At 44.7% G+C, this 19,395-nt stretch overlaps 1 protein-coding gene across 1 annotated transcript in view; it reads left to right on the forward strand.

Annotated features, from left to right (window-relative positions):
- The window catches only part of UST (uronyl 2-sulfotransferase), a 290,037-nt gene that overhangs the window by 229,155 nt on the left and 41,487 nt on the right, over positions 1–19,395 (forward strand). The window contains exons 6-7 of the mRNA XM_084777513.1: positions 11,751–11,848; positions 13,713–13,870. Of these exons, the coding sequence (XP_084633639.1) occupies positions 11,751–11,848; positions 13,713–13,870 (256 nt within the window). The remainder of the gene's footprint in view (positions 1–11,750; positions 11,849–13,712; positions 13,871–19,395) is intronic.

Raw genomic sequence — 19,395 nt, forward strand, 5'->3', positions numbered from 1 at the left:
TTCAAGAACACACTTGATCCTCCAGAAATTCCAGCCATTCTTACACTCAGTAAATTTCCTGCTGGGAGAATCTGTTTGAGCTTGCTTGTTCTGGTCAGTTCTGTCTCCAGGCAACACTCCCCTGTGTTGAGGCTTGCCCTGCCTACCGCAGGAGCTTCTTTTAACAAGTGAAATGGTGAGAGGTGAAAGACGTGGTTCTTTCCACTTCGTAATTAAGCTGCAGTTGTCCTTCTGATCTCTGGCCGGAAGTTTGCAAACACTTTTGCCTTCTGGTATTAGAGAGAACAGTCAGCAGATGCACTGTTTCTTCTCCGTGAGTGTGTGTGTGTGCATGCATACCTGTGGTGTGTGAATGGGGCTGTGCTCACTCAGCCATGTGCATATAGAGGCCAGGCACATACGTGTCAGGTGTCTTCTATCACTCTCCTCCTTATTTTTTTTATTTATTATTTATTTATTTATTTGTTTGTTTATTGGAGACAGGATCTCTCATTGAACTTGGAGTTCTCTATTTTCGTTGGATTGACTAGACAGTGAGTCTCTGGGCTCTAAGTGTCTCTGCCCATGCCCAGCGGATGTTGGAGTCATAGACATGCAACATAGCATCTGCCTTTTTACATGAGTGCTGGGGACCCAAACTCAGGTTCTTGTGCTTAATAGTAAGCCCTTTGCCACTGAGCCATCTCCCTAACCCCTTAAAGTGTATTTCCATGGTTATTTTTTTTAATGAAAAATTCTCAATCTAATGATAAGAGTCCATGGGATTTGGAGGCAGTCCATTCGTGAAATTATTCTGTGACATGTCCTTACCTCCCACTATATAAAGACATACCGAAGTAGATCTTGCCTATTTTCTATATGACTAAAGAGGTAGGAAAATAGGGCTCTGCAAACCCGATTCCCTGTTTATTTTAAAGGTTTCATCAAAATATGGAACAGTATAAGGACAGCTATCCCGCTGGACTGACTCTGTGTTTCCAAGTGTGATCACCATTACCCTCTATAGACAGAAGCAGCCTCTAGCCCTGGCTGCTCAGCATCCTTGGATGTAGGATGCTGGAGCCCAGAGGCCTGGGGAGAACTAGGGAAGGGCACAACAGTCTGCTGGTGGCAGAGGTTCAGCCATTTGACTCTTTCTGGCCTTCTCTGGACAAGAGTCACAGACAACCAAGGTACATAACCCCAGCCATTGTGCCCCCAAATGGAGCCCATATCTGAAATCTGCCCCTTCCATTGGGGAATGGGTTATGGCATTTCCGTTGTGCAAATATCTACCAAAGATATACATTTACCCGTACTGTCATTGAAGTAATTTTTTTTTTTGGCTTTAAAGCTTTTGTAGTTGTATTCTGGACTTCACTTTGCTGCTGAATTTTTTATGATGTTGTTTATTGAAAAGCAGTACTGTCATCTAAAAGCTTTTATCAGATGTCTGGTTTCCCTTGGTGATTTCCTAAGTGTAGCTCAATTCAAATAAAAATTTCATCGTCTCCAATGGCTACTTCGATAATGTACTTGTCTGCTTCCTGGTTGTGTGTTATAATGCAGAGAGAAGAATTGTCTAGAAGTTTAAACTATATAACAGGCTACCCAGAGCAAAGATGATGAGATTTTGGTATTCCTGGTATGTTTCAAATAGCTGAAACCTTTTACAACACTGTGAAAATGACTTGAGGCTCAATGACCACTCCCGTGATGTGAGTGTCCTCGGCACCTGTACAAAAAATGGCCAGAGTCATACCAGTGTCCACCTTAAGCTTTCTAATACATGAAGGGGAAAATCATCTCATTCCAATCAGTGTGCGTGAGGCTCTGGTACAGATGTGACATATTACCAAGATTCTTTCCTCTGAGTTTTACAAGTTGTGCTCTGTAGACCTCAGGTCACCTGTGCCTCTGCTGAGCAAGGCGCCCTCAGCAGACCTTTCTAGAGAGGGGAGCATAGATAGCCCCCCCACACACACACACACATGCACACACTGCTTGCAGTATGGTGACTCTTCACCCCCTCGGTCCCCAAACCTATCACAAGAATAAGTAAGAGTGTCAAAGAGGAAGCAAACGGCTTAAAAACTAAGGTCGCCTCCAGCCATGGAGCCATAGCAGCATGGTGAACGGTGACTGCTAATGTACTCCGCTTTCCCTTTGAAAATGTTTGTACAAAGCTGGGCTGGACCCAGTGGGTTCAGACTAGAATCTGCAGACTCTGATTTGCTTAATAAAATAACCACATTGGCTGGCAAGAGTCTACATTCCTGGCTGCCTTTCCTGCCCCGGAGCCTAGAACAGCACTTGAATCTGGTGAGTATGCTTTCCAGAAGATTCTGAGAGCTTGCTTAGGAAGGCCGGCCTAGCACCCCACCTGTGGGCAGTGTGCCTTCCTAAAGGCCAGATTGGGGTCTCTAACTTCTTATAGGCTCAAAGGGCCGCTATTCATTCACAGTAGATAATGACAACTGAAATAATCAAAGAATTAGTTCTTCACTGGAAATGTGAACTAATGACATTATAGTTATAATCACTTGAATGCTTTATGTAGTAAGAGAGAGACAGAGGCAGGGGTGGTGCATGTGAAGGTCAAGGGCACCTTTTGGAGTTGGTTCTTTCTACCTTCCATGGGTTCTCAGGAATTGAACTCAGATTGTCAGATAGGCCCAAGTTACTTTTCATGCTAAACTATCTCACTGGACTTTAAATTTCTTTTCAGTAAAAGATGCCATGGTTTTGAGGGGGGGTTGTTTGTTTGTTTGTTTGTGTGGTGGTAGTGGTGGTTTGTGTGTGTGTGTGTGTGTGTGTGTGTGTGTGTGTGTGTGTGTGTGTGTGTGTGACGAATATGTACATGTTGGATAAGGACACCAGTTTGTGTGTGCTCACAGAGGTCAGAGGTCAACATCAGGTATGTTCCTTAATTGCTCTGTACTATATTTTTCTGAGCCACTGGCTCTCACTAAATCTGCAGCTCACTGATTGGCTAAACTAGTTAGCCATCAAATACCCAGGATCCCCTTGTCTCCACCTCACAGCCCTAAGAACACATTCTGCCATGCCCAGCTTTCTACATGGCTCTAGGGATCCAACCTCAGTTCCCCAGACTTGCACGGCAAGCACTTTACCCTAACCTAAGATGCTGTGTGTTTTAAGATACTTTTTGGCACTAAGGAGATGGGTGCCACATAGCTCTTAACACTATTGTAGATGTAAGAAAGCTGCTCTTCACCTTCCTAACATGGGTTAGGTGATGTCCCTTTCATGAGAGCTTAGGTCAGGATAATAGAACTCTCAGAAACCTGCTCCCTGCTGAGGAAAGGAAAAGGAAGATGAATTCCTGTAATTGTTGATGCTGTTGTCATCCTTTTTTTGCTACAAGGTGCACTTTAATTCTGGGAACAAGGAGACAATACTTCCTCTGCCATACAATCACTTGCTCCCACCGGTGGGGGAGGGGTCCTGGGGTAGAACACAAAAGCCTAGTGTCCACACTGCAGCAAGCACAGTGGCAGTAGGCAAGTTAGGTGTAAATGACACCGTAAGGGGTCAGCGGTGTCCAGAGAACGCACAGAATCCAGGAGATGGCTGTTTTAAAAGCTTATGCTACTAACCGAGCCTGTTGAATGACTGATATTCAGGGGCAAGAATGCATTCCTAACCTAGAAGGAGGGGAGAAGGAGCTGATGAAAGCAAAGAATCTTCTGGAATCTAAAGCAGTGGTTCTCTAATACTGCGACTCTTTAATACAGTTCCACGTGTTGTGGTGACCCCCCAACCATAAGATTATTTTTGTTGCTACTTCATGACTGTAATTTTGCTACTGTTAGGAATCATAATGTATCTGAAATACAACCCCCATGAAAGGGCTGTTCAACGCCGCCCACCCCCAGGGGTCATGACCCACAGGTTGAGAACCACTGATCTAGAAGAACCAGGAGTATGAAGAAAATTTCTAAGACAGAGGCAGAGATGCAAGTTCTAAAACATGAGCTCATTGTACCAGACACTGGGCAGAAGTGAGATGTAGACATAGATCATGTGAGTGGTCCAAACGGTCTTGAGCTTGGTTTGTTGCCTCGAGCCTAGATTTTCAGATTTTGAACCTTCATATCACATAAGGCAGAACACATGCCCATCTGATAGATCTGGACAAAAGAGAAGTCATCTTCAACAGGGTCGTGAGCCTGGCGTCCTGTCCATCCCCCAGCCACACTGGACCCTCTGTTTGCTTGCCTTGTTTTAATAGATCTTCTAAGCTCGCTCATTTCCCAGGCCAGAGTTGGAGAGAGTCCGGTGGCCCTGGCTAAGAATCCCAGAAGCCATAAAAGAACTCAGGATCTGACAGTAAATTTGGGGTGACCTCTGAGAGATAGCAGGGAGCTACCACCAGAGTCATATGATCTGTATTATCCTCAACAGCTGTCCCCCCACTTTTAATTAACACTTTGCACTTTTCCTGCCCCATTCTCAGTCATCCCTGAACTTTGTTCACTTAACAAGATAAAAACATGCAAAGTCCCCAGAGTATTGTCCTGTTCATGCCGCAAGCTTTTATGACTGTGGTGGTAGATGGTCGATAACAGTTTGCTCCTCTCCTCCGCTCTCCTTCCTTCCCCACCACATCCTTGCCATTTTGTTGAGTCCATGAAAGTACATGCAGGAATCACACTGAGTCAGAGCTCTCAGTGTGCATATGTTCATGGATGCAGTTGTTCCCACCTTCGAGCCCATTTCTGTAGGTCGGAGATGGGGAAGAGGCCAAGAAGAGAGTAGTTACGATTCCTGCATGCCTTGGCAGTGTAAATGCCCTCAAGGGCCCAGGGGAAGGTGGCAATACAGAATGTCCCACTCTAGGACAGAAAGCGGTATGTTAGAAAAGGGACGGGTGATCCTGGTGACACTGTACCCAGCTCTATTTCTGCTGAACAAGACGGTTCTCCTAGTTACAAAGTTCACCTCAAGTAGATGCCAACAGTGACCCATGAGATCCTATGACCAACTACCCATAAGTGGTCAGGGCCTCTGTCTGTCATCCGGGCACAGTGAGATGCCTTGCTCTCTTCCTGGGACGGACCTTCTGCCTATCTCTCACCTTTCATGTTCCATAGCTGTGGGGTCCACAACATCTGCCTTGGCATGCCATGCCCCCCTTCTTGTCTTCTGCCTGTAATTGTCCCTCTAAATATTACCTGATGGTTATTTTTTTGATCTTTGTTATGACCTTCAAGCCTCACGAAGAAGAGTCACTCTGCCCAACAGGAATTCTGTCCCAAATGGTGACGACCCCCAGGCACAATTGGTATTCCTTAGACACTCCAGAGAGTGATATGGTTGCCTGGCCAGGTGTCATTTATATTTGGCACGAGAAGGCTTTTCTTGACTGGGGACACATTTGGAGAGTGTATGAAAGGCCTGAGTGTAGCCGCTTCTCACTGGTTCTTGCGTTTTTGAATTTCATGTATTATGTTTCTAAAGTGCAGCAAGAGCCAGAGTCAGTGACCAAGTCTATGCCTTCTATTTGCACGTTGTCTTACTCCGGAACTTCTGCCCCAGCATGCTTCCTCGCTTCTCTGAGATATGAACCGTGGCTGTAGTGGGTTCCTGCTGCTGCAGCGGCCGTGCTGTGAGGCTGATGGACTGACTGATTTTGTGAGAAGAGATGGTTCCTCTTGATTTGCCATAGGCATGAGAGAAAAACATTGCCCACCAAGGCAGAGATGTATGTTCAAAAAAAAAATTAACCACACTTAATATTTATAGAGGCTTTAACATGTAAAAATGTTACAGTATGATTTGAATCAAAATGTGTTACGCTTATGTATTAAAGTAACAAAGTTACAACCAATTTGGGGATTGATACTTGGTACTTTTCTGTTGCTGTAGTAAAGCCCCATGACCAAGAGCAACTTATGGAAGAAAGAGTTTATTTGGGGTTACAGTTGCAGAGGGAAAAGAAGCCGTCATGGTAGGATGGCATGTGGCATGATATTAAGCAACAGGAACAGGAAGCAGCAGGAGGGGTGGCAGGAACAAGAAGCAACAGGAGGGGTGGCAGGAACAGGAAGCAGCAGACTGGGTGGCAGGAACAGGAAGCAGCAGGCAGGGTGGCAGGAATAGGAAGCAGCAGGCTGGGTGGCAGGAACAGGAAGCAGCAGGCTGGGTGGCAGGAATAGGAAACAGCAGGCTGGGTGGCAGGAACAGGAAGCAGCAGGAGGGGTGTCAGGAACAGGAAGCAGCAGGCTGACTGGCAGGAACAGGAAGTAGCAGGCTGGGTGGCAAGAACAGGAAACAACAGGCTGGGTGGCAGGAACAGAAAGCTGAGAACTCACATCTTGAAATGCAAGCATAGAATGGAGAGAGCAAAATGGAAGTGGTGTAGAGACTTTTAATCTCAGAACCCACCCCCAGTGACTTACTTCCTCCAGCAAGGCCACACCTCCTAAACCTCCTTAAACAGTGCTGCCAGCTGATGACCAAGTATTCAAATTCCTGAGACTAGGGGGATTCACATTCACATTTAAACCACAACAGAGGTGGTTGTTGTTATTGTTGTTGTTGTTGCCGTTGTTGTCATCATTGTTGTTTGGCTTTCTGAGACAGGGTCTCACTATGGCCTCAAACTCAACAGTGCTCCTTCCTTGGCCTCCTGAAGGCTGGGATCCTAGCACGTGCCACCATAATCCTTTTGAGTTTTTTTTTTGGGGGGGGGGCTTCCATATTGCTTTATTGCAGTTACTGTTTTGTTGTTGTTTGTTTGTGTTTGTGTTTCAGCTGCATATTAGTAATGGCAGGGAGATGAGAAAACTAGCCCCGTTGACTCATTTTTATGGCTGTTTCATTTTGTTTGTTTTTCAAAAGCGGGTTTCTCTGTATAACCCTGGCTGTCCTGGAATTCACTCTGTAGTCCAGGCTGGCCTTGAACTTAGAGATCTGCCTGTCTCTGTCTCCTGAGTACTGGCATTAAAGGTGTACACTATCACTATCTGGTGACTCATTTTTAGTTTAAGAATCTAAGAGGACCACAATAACCAATTATTTTCCAAGATCCCATTAAGATAACAAGTAAACTTCAAATGATGGTGGACTGAGCTCTCAGTGTCCATTAACCAAAATAAGCGTTTCCATCTGTTAATTGTTTATCTCAGGTATTCTGTTACAATGACAGAAAACTGGCCAATATACTGATTAAGTGGGTACAAGAAGCCGTAGCCCTGAGTGCACTTAGAGAAGAGAATAGCACCTGCTTGAGCCCCAACTTAAGTTCCTGCCCTGACTCCTCTCAGTGATGGACTCTAGTGTGTGAATATAAGCCAATAGACCCTTACCTCCCCACGTTGCATTTAGTCAGACTGTTCATCAAAGCAACAAAAGCAAACTAGGATTTAAGAGCTGCACTGGACTGGTTCCCCCAGCTAATGGGGATACTGGTCATAGTAAAAGTAGAGTGATGCTTATTTACTCAGAACAGTCTTTATCTGCATCCCTGCACTGTATAGGCAGGATCTCAGAGGTGGTGTAAACAACAACACAGATGCCAAAGTGGGTACCACAGGTGTTATCATCCATCACTCCAGTGGGCACTTGCAGTAGAACAAAGTGCTACTTGCTAACCGTGACACTTTCTGAAGGGCTATGAGCAGACCAACTCCAAAGGACATTGTCATTCCCCTCTGGGGGAATGTGTCACCAGTGAGTCTGGCCAGACCTCAGCATGGAGTGGGAGGCGAGGGTATCTGGCCACCTGCCTCTTGAAGCATAGAAAGCTGGCCCCCTGTGTGTCCTTTACTGGTCAACTTTCCTCTAATGTCTGTAATTTTAGAGAGGGAAGATCCACTCCCAATCTCTTTTAAATCCGTACTAGAAAGTTGTTTTTTTTTTTAAGTTTACATTGTCTTGTAGTTTCATGTAGGAAGTCAGCCCAGCTGAAAGTCAAAAGCTCTTCAGGAGTAGGATAGGGATGGGGAATTTTGCCCGGTTTTGCTTAATATTATTAGTTTACTTCCAACCAATTGTGTTTCCACAAGACACAAATACCACATTTTATATTTCCATATTTTTCTTCCTGTTTTCTCTGAGTTAGCAGGAGTCATTATTTTAAAGCTGTGTGTAGCCCATACCGAACCGCAGGGAAAAGGAATTCAATGCTTGAAGTTATAGTAAGATGCCGTAATATGCAGAGCTGAGCAGTAGGTCGACGAAGGACACGCGTGCCTTCTACGCTTACTTAAGGGGCTGGGGAGGGAGGAGACTCTGTTCCTTGAGTCTGGGAGACAAATAGTTGCCAAGGACCCCACTACAGGCAAGGGGTTCCTGCAGGAGCTGCGGCAAGGCTGGCTAACCTTAACAATAGTGCTTTTTGGAAACATTCTTCCACGAGAGGTAGAAATGTGTGGATGGAAAATGCTGAATGAGGGTGCTTATTTACCTGTAATTTCTGAACCAAAGAGTAACCGCCTTTTCTGGTTTCCCAGCATGCAAAGCCTGGTGTAAGGGACTGGACACATCTGTCCACACACAGCCCCCATGTCCCACAGATGAGGAAACGCAGGCTCAGGGGAGTCATAGTTTTGTTAAGGATGCTCAGCTCACTGAAGAACTGAGGCCAAAACTCCGATTTCCTCTCAACCCCCAAAACTATGAGCAACAAAATGTACAGGCCGTTTTGGGGGGAGTTTGTTGGGATTCTAAACTCTGTGCTCATAAAGTTTGTTTAGAGTAAATTCCAGGTAGCTTATCTCTTTATAGCTTTGGGTGTGGAAAGGGTTGGGCTGTTCTCCTCAGTGCCCACTTTGACTTATTTCCCTAATGGTGTGAAGCTAGGAATGGAGTCCTGTGCCTGACACCTAGTTGTAAAAGACAGCTAGCCTTAGGCAGCGGAGGGCTTTGCAGAGGAACACAGAATTCAAGGTCCAGAGGAACCAGTCAAGTCAACTTGGCTGCAGACACCCTTGCGGTGGTGTAATTTAGACGTTCCCACTCTAAATGAAAGAAAATGTGCATGTAAGTTTTAAAGATTTTTTTAAATGCATTCGTACCCTAGAAGTACTACATGCAAAGGAAAAGAACAACCCCCATCCCCTCCCCCACCGCCTCCCACACCACCTCCCCCACCCCCCTCCCCACCTCTCCCCCACCCCCTCCCCCACCCCTCCCCCACTCCCATCCCCATCAGAATGGCTGCCATAAAGAGAACAGACACTGACAGGAGTGTGGGGAAAGGGGAAGTCTACACCACGCGGATGGGAATGCACACTGGGGCAGCCGTTGTGTAAGTCAGTGTGGAGGTTCCTCAGAAAACTAAAATTAGAACGGCCGTATGACAAAGCTGCGCTGTGTGTGGGCAGATACTCAAAGGACTTGAAGGCAGCGTCACACCACGACACTTGCTACGTGCACATCCATGTTTCTTGTTGCCCATCTAATAATAACCCAGAGATGCAGCCTTGACACAGCTTAGAGTCCAGAACAGATGAATGAGTAAAGGAAATATGAGGTGATAAATGTACACATATGAATGCACAAATATATATGCACACACACATGAACACATGTACATACATGTGCATGTACAAACACACACACACACACACACACACACATGGATTTTATTCAGCCATTAAAGAAGAATTAAATAAGGTCATTTGCCAGAAAATGGATGGAACCAGAGATCATCATGTTAAGTGAAATAAGCCAGACTCAGGCAGACTAAAATTAACATGATGCTTTCTCTTATATGAGGGATCTAGATTTAAATATATGTGTGTGTTTATGCATGTGGTATGTATGTGTATAGGATATGAAAGTAGAAGGGCATATGAATTGGAGGAAAGAGTTCTCAAGGGAAACAAACAAGACAGTATAGTGGGGAAAGACAAACGTAGAACACATTTTTTCCTTCATAGGCAGATTCTAGATTTATATGCATACAAATATGTGTGATAGTGGGAGGAAGAGAAGCCAAAGAGCAGAGACTCTATGAGAAGGAAGTAAACCAGAAACGGGTGGAGGGCAAGGCAAGGAAGTAGAGGTCAAACAGCAAGATTCATGGTACATATGTATGGGGCTATCTCATAACAAACCCCATTGCTTTATACATGCTGAGTAAAAAAAAAAAAAAACTAATAAAATAAAAATAAATCATTTATACTTAAATCATTAAAATTAAAAGGAATGGTAGGAGAGATGGCTCAGCAGGCAAGAGCACTGGCTGCTATTCCAGAGAATCTGGGTTCTTTTCTCAGCATCCACACAGCCGCTCACAACCATCTGTAACTCCAGTCCTAAGTAGGGAATCCAATTCCTCCTCTGGCTTCTGTGGGTACCAGACGTGCAAGTGGTACACAGGTATATGCACCGGCACAAAGCACTCATATGCATAACATAAAAATAAACCTTAAAAATTAAAGGAATGGGAAAAAAGATGAAATTGTGAAATAATTTAAAAGTATGTACGTGCTAAGAGACTAAAAAAAAAAGATGATGATAATAAAGTTTTCCAACTAATGTGAAAATTAGTAGTTATGGGCAGACTCTGTTGTCCCCAGAAACTGAGAGGCCCCTAAAGAACAAGACAGTGCATAGAGATTCTCAGGGATCAAGATGGCAGTCGGTCCCTAGTTGAACTGTGCATTTGGTCTGGAACCAACTCCTGAAAGCTTTAGTCTTGAGCCTCCCTATCTGTGTTCCTGTGCAGTGGGTATTGAGTGGAGCGCTGCCCTTGACCTTCTGCCAGAGACATCTTTTATTTACTTCTTCCTGTAGAATTCCCTCAGAGAGGCTATAATGAGCGCCGTTCATCAGCTTAACGGGCACAAACGGAACCCCTTGAATTCCCCCAGGATGTACCTTGGGCTAAGAAAAGAAACCTAGTTAACTGCACTTTCTGAACTAAAAATTTATCACTTCCCATGGGTTGACATTGCAACGTTGTTTGTGGAGTCCTACAGAAGTGTGGCCTTCTGAGACCCCATAGCCTACAAGCCCCAACTCCCACGCCCTTTTCACCAACCAGCCATCTTCCTGCAGCTGCGCCCTTCTGCTCCAGCAGAGAGCGGTATGCAAGCCCTCTACTCAGTTTGCACCTCACCCCTGGCCATTGCAAACTCCTTCAATGTTAACGGAGCCCATGTCTAACCTCATGTAAGAGAAAACCTGAAAATCACACTGCTGCCTTGGAAAGTGATAATATACTTACATTCCCAAGATCTGTCATTTTTGTGCTTAAAACCTTAAAAATTGTATAGCTTCTCTGAAGTTTAGAAACCCTTTATGAGACTTTATAATTGTTCATCAGATGTGTGTATACATAATGAAACTCAGTTATATAGGGTTGGCCACTATGGTAGATGATTAGCTCAAAATTCATTTAGAATTAAATCTTACTGGACTGATTCCCTAAATGTTAATTAAGTGCATACCTGTGGGCTGACAGATAGCCACCGGAGCCACTGACAAGCACAAGAATCAGACCTTCCTTACCATGCATATGGCCCAGTAAATGACCCAGCTTTGAGGAGATGAAGGATGCAGGGTACTCAACCCAGCAGGCACGCCCTGACCTGCTCAGTCTATGCACGTACCTGGCCAGTGCACCCAGATCCCGAGAAGCAAAAGCAAGCTTTTACTGGGAAGTCGGTGAATTCTCCCTGTCTGCTTAAGAGTTTCTGGGAAAACGTGTGTTAATTTTTTTTTTTAATTGTATGGCATTCAGCAAAGCCCTGTCAGGACCACGAGGCTTTTCATCGCTGTGTCTTCTCTCCTAGGACATCAATGAGTGCATTCTGGAAAACTACCCTGAGTGTTCGAACCCCAGATTATTTTACATCATTCCGTATTTCTGTGGACAGCACCCCAGATGTAGGTAAGCAGACGACCATACTGGGCAAGCACCCTGCCATACCCGCACGCCGTGGGAGTTGCCTACAGGAAGCCCCCAGGAAACCTTGTGGGATTTAGTTCCCGATGACAAACACTCTTCGTGAATATCACTTGCCATTCTGAGTGTCGCATGAGGAAGGTGGCTGCACAGGCAACAGGAGTGATTACATAGAGCTGTGTAACAGGGAGCCATTCATCTATCTAAGACACAGCTGTTACCACCACCCAACAAGGCAACAGAGACCAGAGACAGGTGGCCAGCCTGCTGCTCCATGGTGATTCTGTGGGACCCACCGCCATCCCTTCCTTTGGTGTAGAGTCAGGCCCTACACTCTGGAAGGCACATGCTCAGATTTGATGGTGTCTCTAATGAGATACAGGTCATAGAATCAAGGTTTTCAACCTGTGGGTCCCAACCCCTTTCCATCTTACAGTTCATAATGTAGCATAATGTGGGTTGTGACACCCTTTCAATTTATATTACAGTTCATAACAGTAGCAAAATGACAGTTATGAAGTAGCAATGAACATAATTTTATGGTTGGGGGTCACCCACACCATGAGGAACTGTATTAAAGGGTCATCGCGTTAGGAAGGTTGAGAACCCACGGTCATAGTTAGAGGAGAATGCTTCCCATTGATGAAGCTGGCCTGACTTGAACACGGAGCTTTCTTTACACAGTGACTAACTCGGGTAGGCAGCATACCCCAGGACTGGAGTAGCTGTCACTGAAATCAGATGTTTTATTCTAAGCACATGTCTGCAACCTAGAGAAGAAAAGGTTGCAACGGCAGTGGTGACACCAAAGCTTGTTTTCCTGTGGGATGTTGACTGAAGTAGATGGTCCTTGTATTCCGGGACATAGCTGATTCTAAACCCTGACACATTCTCAGCATTTTTTGTTTTGCTTACGTTTTCTTTTCTGTTTAATTATGAGCGTTGTTTTGCTTAGCTTACTGTGACATCTACTAATGGTATAAATTCCAAGTATATCAACAGCCTGGGTTCACGCAGCCTTCCCCCAGCACTCACGCTGATGTTCAGTGTCCCTGGTCAATCAGTGTATCAGGGAAGTACTGAGAGGATTCGGGGGTTAAATACTTACTTTTTTTTTTTATTATAACGGAGGCCTTTATTTTAAGGAATATGATTCTGATCCCCAAAAGGAGGTCTCAGTTTGTCTGTTTCCTAACCTCGCGCAGTGTACTCGGGTGCCTTATCTTAATTTACATCATGAGTCCTAGACTCTCTCTATCACTTTGTTGAACCTTTACAACTATTCTGTGCAGTACATATGGGTTGTTGTTGTTGTTGTTGTTGTTGTTGTTGTTGTTGTCATTTTTCAAGTGCTCTTGGCTTGTCCACATTCCCCCCAATTCTGGCCTATAAAGTAATGTGATTCTTTCTCTTCTGCAACTCAAACAAACACATGTTAATGCTTTAAAAGGATGAGATGACTAGCAGGTACTATTGGACACTAGTTTTGATCGCTGCAAAAATATTGTCAGCAGCTGTAACTTCATTAAATTGGTTCCGGTTGGTTCGCCTATTTAAAAAAAAAAGCCATTGTAGCCATCTGCTCAGGACCTAAGTACCTGTGCCTATGTTTGTCTTGCCTCAAATACTTAGACAGGCACAATAATTTCAAGGTCCTGGCCTTTGTGCATATGGGAAAAATACTTCAGCTAGAGAAACCGGGGAAGAATGGGCTGTTCTAGACCTAGGTGGAACTCAGGTTGGGACTTAACACAAATGATGCTGGGAAAACAGGAGAGATCAACCATCCATGGTTGTGTGCTGCACATCAAGGAGTCTTTGACGTAGAGTGACTTTCTCATCTGTCAAGGGAGCCTGGCGAGTGGGCGCTGGAGCGTGCCAAGCTGAACGTGAATGAAAACTTCCTGCTCGTGGGGATACTGGAGGAGCTGGAGGACGTGCTGCTTTTACTGGAAAGATTTTTACCTCATTACTTCAAGGGCGTGCTCAGCATCTACAAGGACCCAGGTAAGTCCACGGTAAACCCTCTCTCCTGCAGGGACCAGTGCAGGGCTTTTCAGTCTTGACAAGGACTTGGGAGAGCAAAATATGATGTGGTGTCTTGTATTTCCTAGGCTTTCTTTTTCTTTCTTTCTTTCTTTCTTTTTTTTTTTTTCTTCCTGTTTTTTGAGACAGGGTTTCTCTTGTAGTCCTGGCTATCCTGGACCTACTTTGTAGATCAGGCTGGCCTCGAACTCACAGAGATCTGCCTGCCTCGCCCCCCAGTCCCTGGGCTTTCAAAGACAGAGAAGCATAAGCTTTGATTCCAAACCTCAAGCTTTAGAGTGAAACACAGATTCACCGTGGTTAATGCCCCAATGGCTGTGTCCTTCTCCTTAAAAAAAGAAAAAAGAAAAAAAAGAAAAAGAAAAAGTTAACAACATTCTCCCCCAGCTCATCCCAACGGTGCTGCTGGGGCGATCAAAGGATGTGAATCCATGCGCGCACCTGGAGCTGCTGGATGCAAACTGGAGTTGAGGAAGAGCTACTTGAGATGAGTTGGTTCTGGCCTGGCTGCCATTGACAGAAGCACTCTAGCGTGTAAAATCCCGGCAGTAGATTAGATAGGAAAGCAAATTGAAAATGCAATTAAGATTTTATTCTCACAAACCAAGTGCTCCCCAAATAGAAGCAAGAAATAGAATGTGGCAAAGTGATTGCAGAACAGCCCACTGTATCGCTGGGAATATAATTACTTTCAGAAATCCATCATTTATTTTCCTCTTATTATTATTGGCTTGAGAGAAAGATGCTCTCTTGCCAGGCTCTTCCCTGTGCCCCTTAATCGACTGCTATGCAGCAAGCCTTGCATACTTATTCACCATTCACTGATCATCATTCCGTGGCTCTGTGCTGTTGTGCTGGCATGGGAGAGGGATGGGGTAGAAATAGCAAACAGAGGAAGCACCCCCAAAGGCTGCAAACAGTCTGATGGGGACTTTGGACCACATCTGCATCATCAAGGCCCAGGCAAACAAGTCTTTGCCTGGGGGAGCTCTTCCTGTTACACTGGGGCCCTGCCATTTGAGTAGATGGCTGCAGGTGTTTCAAAACTCTCCCAGGGTCGGTTGGTCTGTCTGTCTGTCTGTCTGTCTGTCTGTCTGTCTGTCTGTCTGTCTGTCTCTCTCTCTCTCTCTCTCTCTCTCTCTCTCTCTCTCTCTCTCTCTCTCTCTCTCCAAATATCTAATATATCTGCATGTGTGTGTGTGAGAATGTACTAGAAACCCATCAGGAAAGTTAGGTTAGAAGAGCTAGAAGCATACTAAGTCTCCAGTAGCTGGGTTTCGGAACTAGAGCTCCCTCTGCCCTTCCAACAGCAGGCACATGAAGGAGTTTACATAAACATGACGGGTGGCAGCGCTGTGCTGGGCCGGATGATGGTTCTGTAAACATTGTGAGCCCTGCTCTTTGTGCAGCTCCAGATACTGCACCGGGATACTACATTAGGGTCTTTAAAGGAAGGGTTCAGTCATTCCTGTGTGAACCCTTTGTCTGTGTGTCTATCTGGTCTGTCTCTGTATGTCTGTCTGTCTCTGTCTCTGTCTCTGTCTGTCTGTCTGTCTGTCTGTCTGTCTGTCTGTCTCTCTCTCTCTCTCTCTCTCTCTCTCTCTCTCTCTCTCTCTCTCTCCTATCTCCTTCCCCTCCCCACTCTGTGTGTATGAGAGAGAGGGAGAAAAAGAGACAGAGACAGAATGAGATGAAGGACTGACTGACTCTTGGTGACACATACTTATCCAAACATTTCTAAGTGGCAGGGATGTAGACTTGCTAATTTAGATGAAGACATTTTCCTCTCTGTTCTTACACACACACACACACACACACACACACACACACACACACACACAAACCTCCAACAAGTGTACCCAAAGGACACTTACCTAGCGTCACTGCGATTGTCTCTTACTGACTTCCTATTTTCTCCAGTTATATGGTGACATCTCAGAAGTGCTGGGCCTTGATCCCATGCTCTGTAAGCACATTAATTAAAGTAGAGGAGATTTGAGAACACTGGCTTGCTCTTGGCTCTTTTACCTACAACGTCAATTTTCCCACCAGTAAATGAAAGCTCTTTCCAATTTGAGTTTGTCAGTAACAATATGGTAAAGGCCTCAGAAGGAATAAAGGACATCTGGTATTCTTGTGTAGTGGGATGAAAAGCTTCCAGAAGCCCGATGCAGCTGGTCCAAGGGCTCACATGGTATGGTGCATCTATTCTACTTCCTGGATGCATTTTGGCTGCCTTAGCCCATTTTCAACAGGGAAGTGATTAAAAAAAAAAAAAAAAAAGAATAATTCCTGGAACAGTGGAATCCCCAAGACCCCTATATTCTGTTCTAAACTCAGTTCCTGGGTAGAAACCGTGGCAATACATTTATAAAGCCCTGTTTATGACCTCAGTTTAGCTCTCTGCTAAACTCTGTGAAGTGTGTGCATGAGAAAAGGAACCTTGGCCCAAGAGTTCAATAACTTCTGTGTGCTGTGGTTACTTGGCATCGTCTCCTGCTAGTTCTTTATGATGACACTGAAGGCCAATCATGAATCCATGTGTCAACCAGGAGTCCACCTGTCAATCATCAATCTATATGTCAATCATGAATGTATTAGTCAGTCATGAGACTGTGTGTCAATCATCAGTCTGTGTGTCAGTCTGTCCTAAAGACCTTCATGTCCCCCAAGGCGGAGGATGAGGGGTAAGCAGAGATTCCTGACCAGCTTCTTGTTGTATTTGTGCTTCTATGAACACAGGCGCCATATTGCTCTGTAACTGTTGTGTATTGGTGGAGTAAGGTCAGACAGGTGAAAGGAGGTGTAGACCTATTTTAGCTGTTCTCGTGAATGGCACACTAACATCATGGCACTTCCCTCTGTTCAAGAATTTTAGGGCTGACACTGAAGTTCAATGGTAGAGTTTTCGCCTAGCGTGCCCATGGCCTGGATTTGATCCCCAGGACAAGTTTGCTTTATGATAATATATTCCAACATCAGAGAGGCAGAGACTGGCAGATGGCTGGAGCTCACACACCAGCCAGGCTAGCTGACTTATTGAGCTAGAGGCTTGGTGAGAGACCCTGCCTTAGAAGCAACAACAGTAAGGTAGTGGGTGGTTGAGGAAGATCCCAATGTTGACCACAAGCCTCCACATGCACACACTCACACACATACCCTTGTGAACCAGTACATACAATACACACTTACACATAGATACACACACTCATACCTTCTCACACCCTCACAAACATGCCCATGTGAATCAGTACATACAATACACATGTACACACATACACACACCTTCACACATCTTCATACACACGTGCACATGAATCAGTACTTGCAATGCACACATACACACATATCTTATAACCAAGTAGACTCACAGAACAGAACAAAGAAACACTAAAGTGTAGGACACTTAAGAATTCTGGGAATCCATGGTCAGTGGATTAACTGACCACCTGGAAAACTGACTTGTATCCAAATGTCAGTGGCCATCTCTCATAGGTTATGTGCCTTGTTACTGAAAACAAAACTGTAGGTGCCTGGTGAATTTTAGCCACCAGAACCCCCTGAAGTGACACTGAAGACATGTGCATGAGTTTCGTACCAATGACAGCAAGCTCTGGGCTTTCAGTGAGCAGAAAACTGGTAAAAATAGTGTCTGTTAATCAGATGACGCGTCACTTGCTTTCAGTTTGGGATGGTGTTTGTGACAACTTTCAAACCATTACTGCCTGTTGTAACAGCTTGCCGTTTATGAAACTGGTACCCATCCTAAGTGCCAGTTTCACTGTGCCTTCTCTGTTCATTTACTGCAGAAAGGGTTGCTGTCATTGAGCAAATGTGTCTCTGAACCATTTGAAGAACTGGTCTTTAAAAATTTTTTTTACAAAATGGTAATTTTATACTAATGTTTGACTGTTATGGAGACCAGCTAGCATACCTCAGGAGAAGTTTGTGATCGGAAGTAATTATGTGAAATATAATTTAATGTGAAATAGAACTGAAGGTTTTAACACAGAGAGTATGTTTGAGAGTTCAGTTTCATCACAAACGCTTGGACCCTCGCAGTCCGCTTTCTAAGTGCATCTTCAGGCCTGATTGAGTTGGAGTTAGGGAGCAAGGTCAACACAAGCTTTAACCAGGAAGGACTGCTAAGTTCTCGGCCTGTTGTAACTAATACTATAACAAAGTATTAGTTACTTACTTGTTGCTGTAACCAAATACATGGGAAAAAAAAAGCTACCTGAGGAAGCACACAGGGTGGGGCTGCTCACAGTTAGAGGTGCTGCAGTGCTGGGGAAAAGGTGCAGCAGCAGGAGCTTGAGGCAGCTGTCTAGAAGGAGAGAGAGAGAGAGAGAGAGAGAGAGAGAGAGAGAGAGAGAGAGAGAGTGCACTAGCCCTGCTTCCCTCCCATGGGTGTTTTTCTCTCCTCAGTTGAACCTTCCTGGAAGTACCTTATTAGCACAACCGAACATATATTTTTGTGGTGACTCTCAACCCAATCAGGTTTACGATGAGGAAATGCCCACTACCTTTACTCTTTACTCAACCCCTTTTGGAAGGAGAAACAGAAGCCAGCCCAGAGAAGTCTATAGTCACTATGAGAATAAGGGGAAGACTCCGGTACTTCTGGGCTGTAAATTTTAATGTATCTATGTCTGCTTTCCTTAGCTCTCAAAACACTGAAATGCTGGGCAGAGGAGTTCAGTGGTAGAGCACTTGTCCACCATGCTCAAAGCTCTGCATTTCATCTCCAGCACCACAAGACCAAACCTAGTGTCCTGTGAGCTAACAGAAGATTTCTTAGACCTGATGTTGTAAGCTAAGTTGTAGTGATGGTAAAAAGCCAAAAGAGCGTGTGACTCTAAGTTAATAGAAGCTGTACTGGTGGGGCCAGGAACCAAATTACTCTTGTTCAATAGCGCCATCTAGCTGGCAGACAGAACTGTATGGCCTAGCGAAACCGACAACTTCCTCCTTCAAGAGCTTGAGAACTCATGTGTCCTAACACGTTGTGTTTAAAATGCTTTCTGTTACTAGCATTACTTTAGCACTCACCTGCTTGCTTCCATCGCAAGCATAAACCCCAGAGCATGATGGGAAACTCACTAGGCATTTATGAGAGGCCTTGAGAACACAGTTGTCAACTATTAAAATAAATTCCAAACCATTGACTGAAATACTAACTTCACACACTAAATTCATTTACAAGGGGCTGTCTTAGAAAACAGTCACACATTTTATAGATGATGATGACAGATTACAAGTCAAATGCTGCGGCAGTTAGTTTGTTTGCTTGTTTGATGTCTATAAGTGACCACTAGATCCCCAACCCCCCATGGCCCTTGATCAGTATTACAATGTCTGTGAGTTCATTTACATTGCAGTATTTAAATCTGAGGGCATTTTCTAGGAGTAATATATGCATAGATGAAAATAGTATGTACCACACAATAAATTCTACTTTTCACTAATCTATCAAAAAAGATCAA

This window comes from Acomys minous, assembly GCF_964271855.1.
Source record: "Acomys minous genome assembly, chromosome: 3".
NCBI classification, from domain to species: domain Eukaryota; kingdom Metazoa; phylum Chordata; class Mammalia; order Rodentia; family Muridae; genus Acomys; species Acomys minous.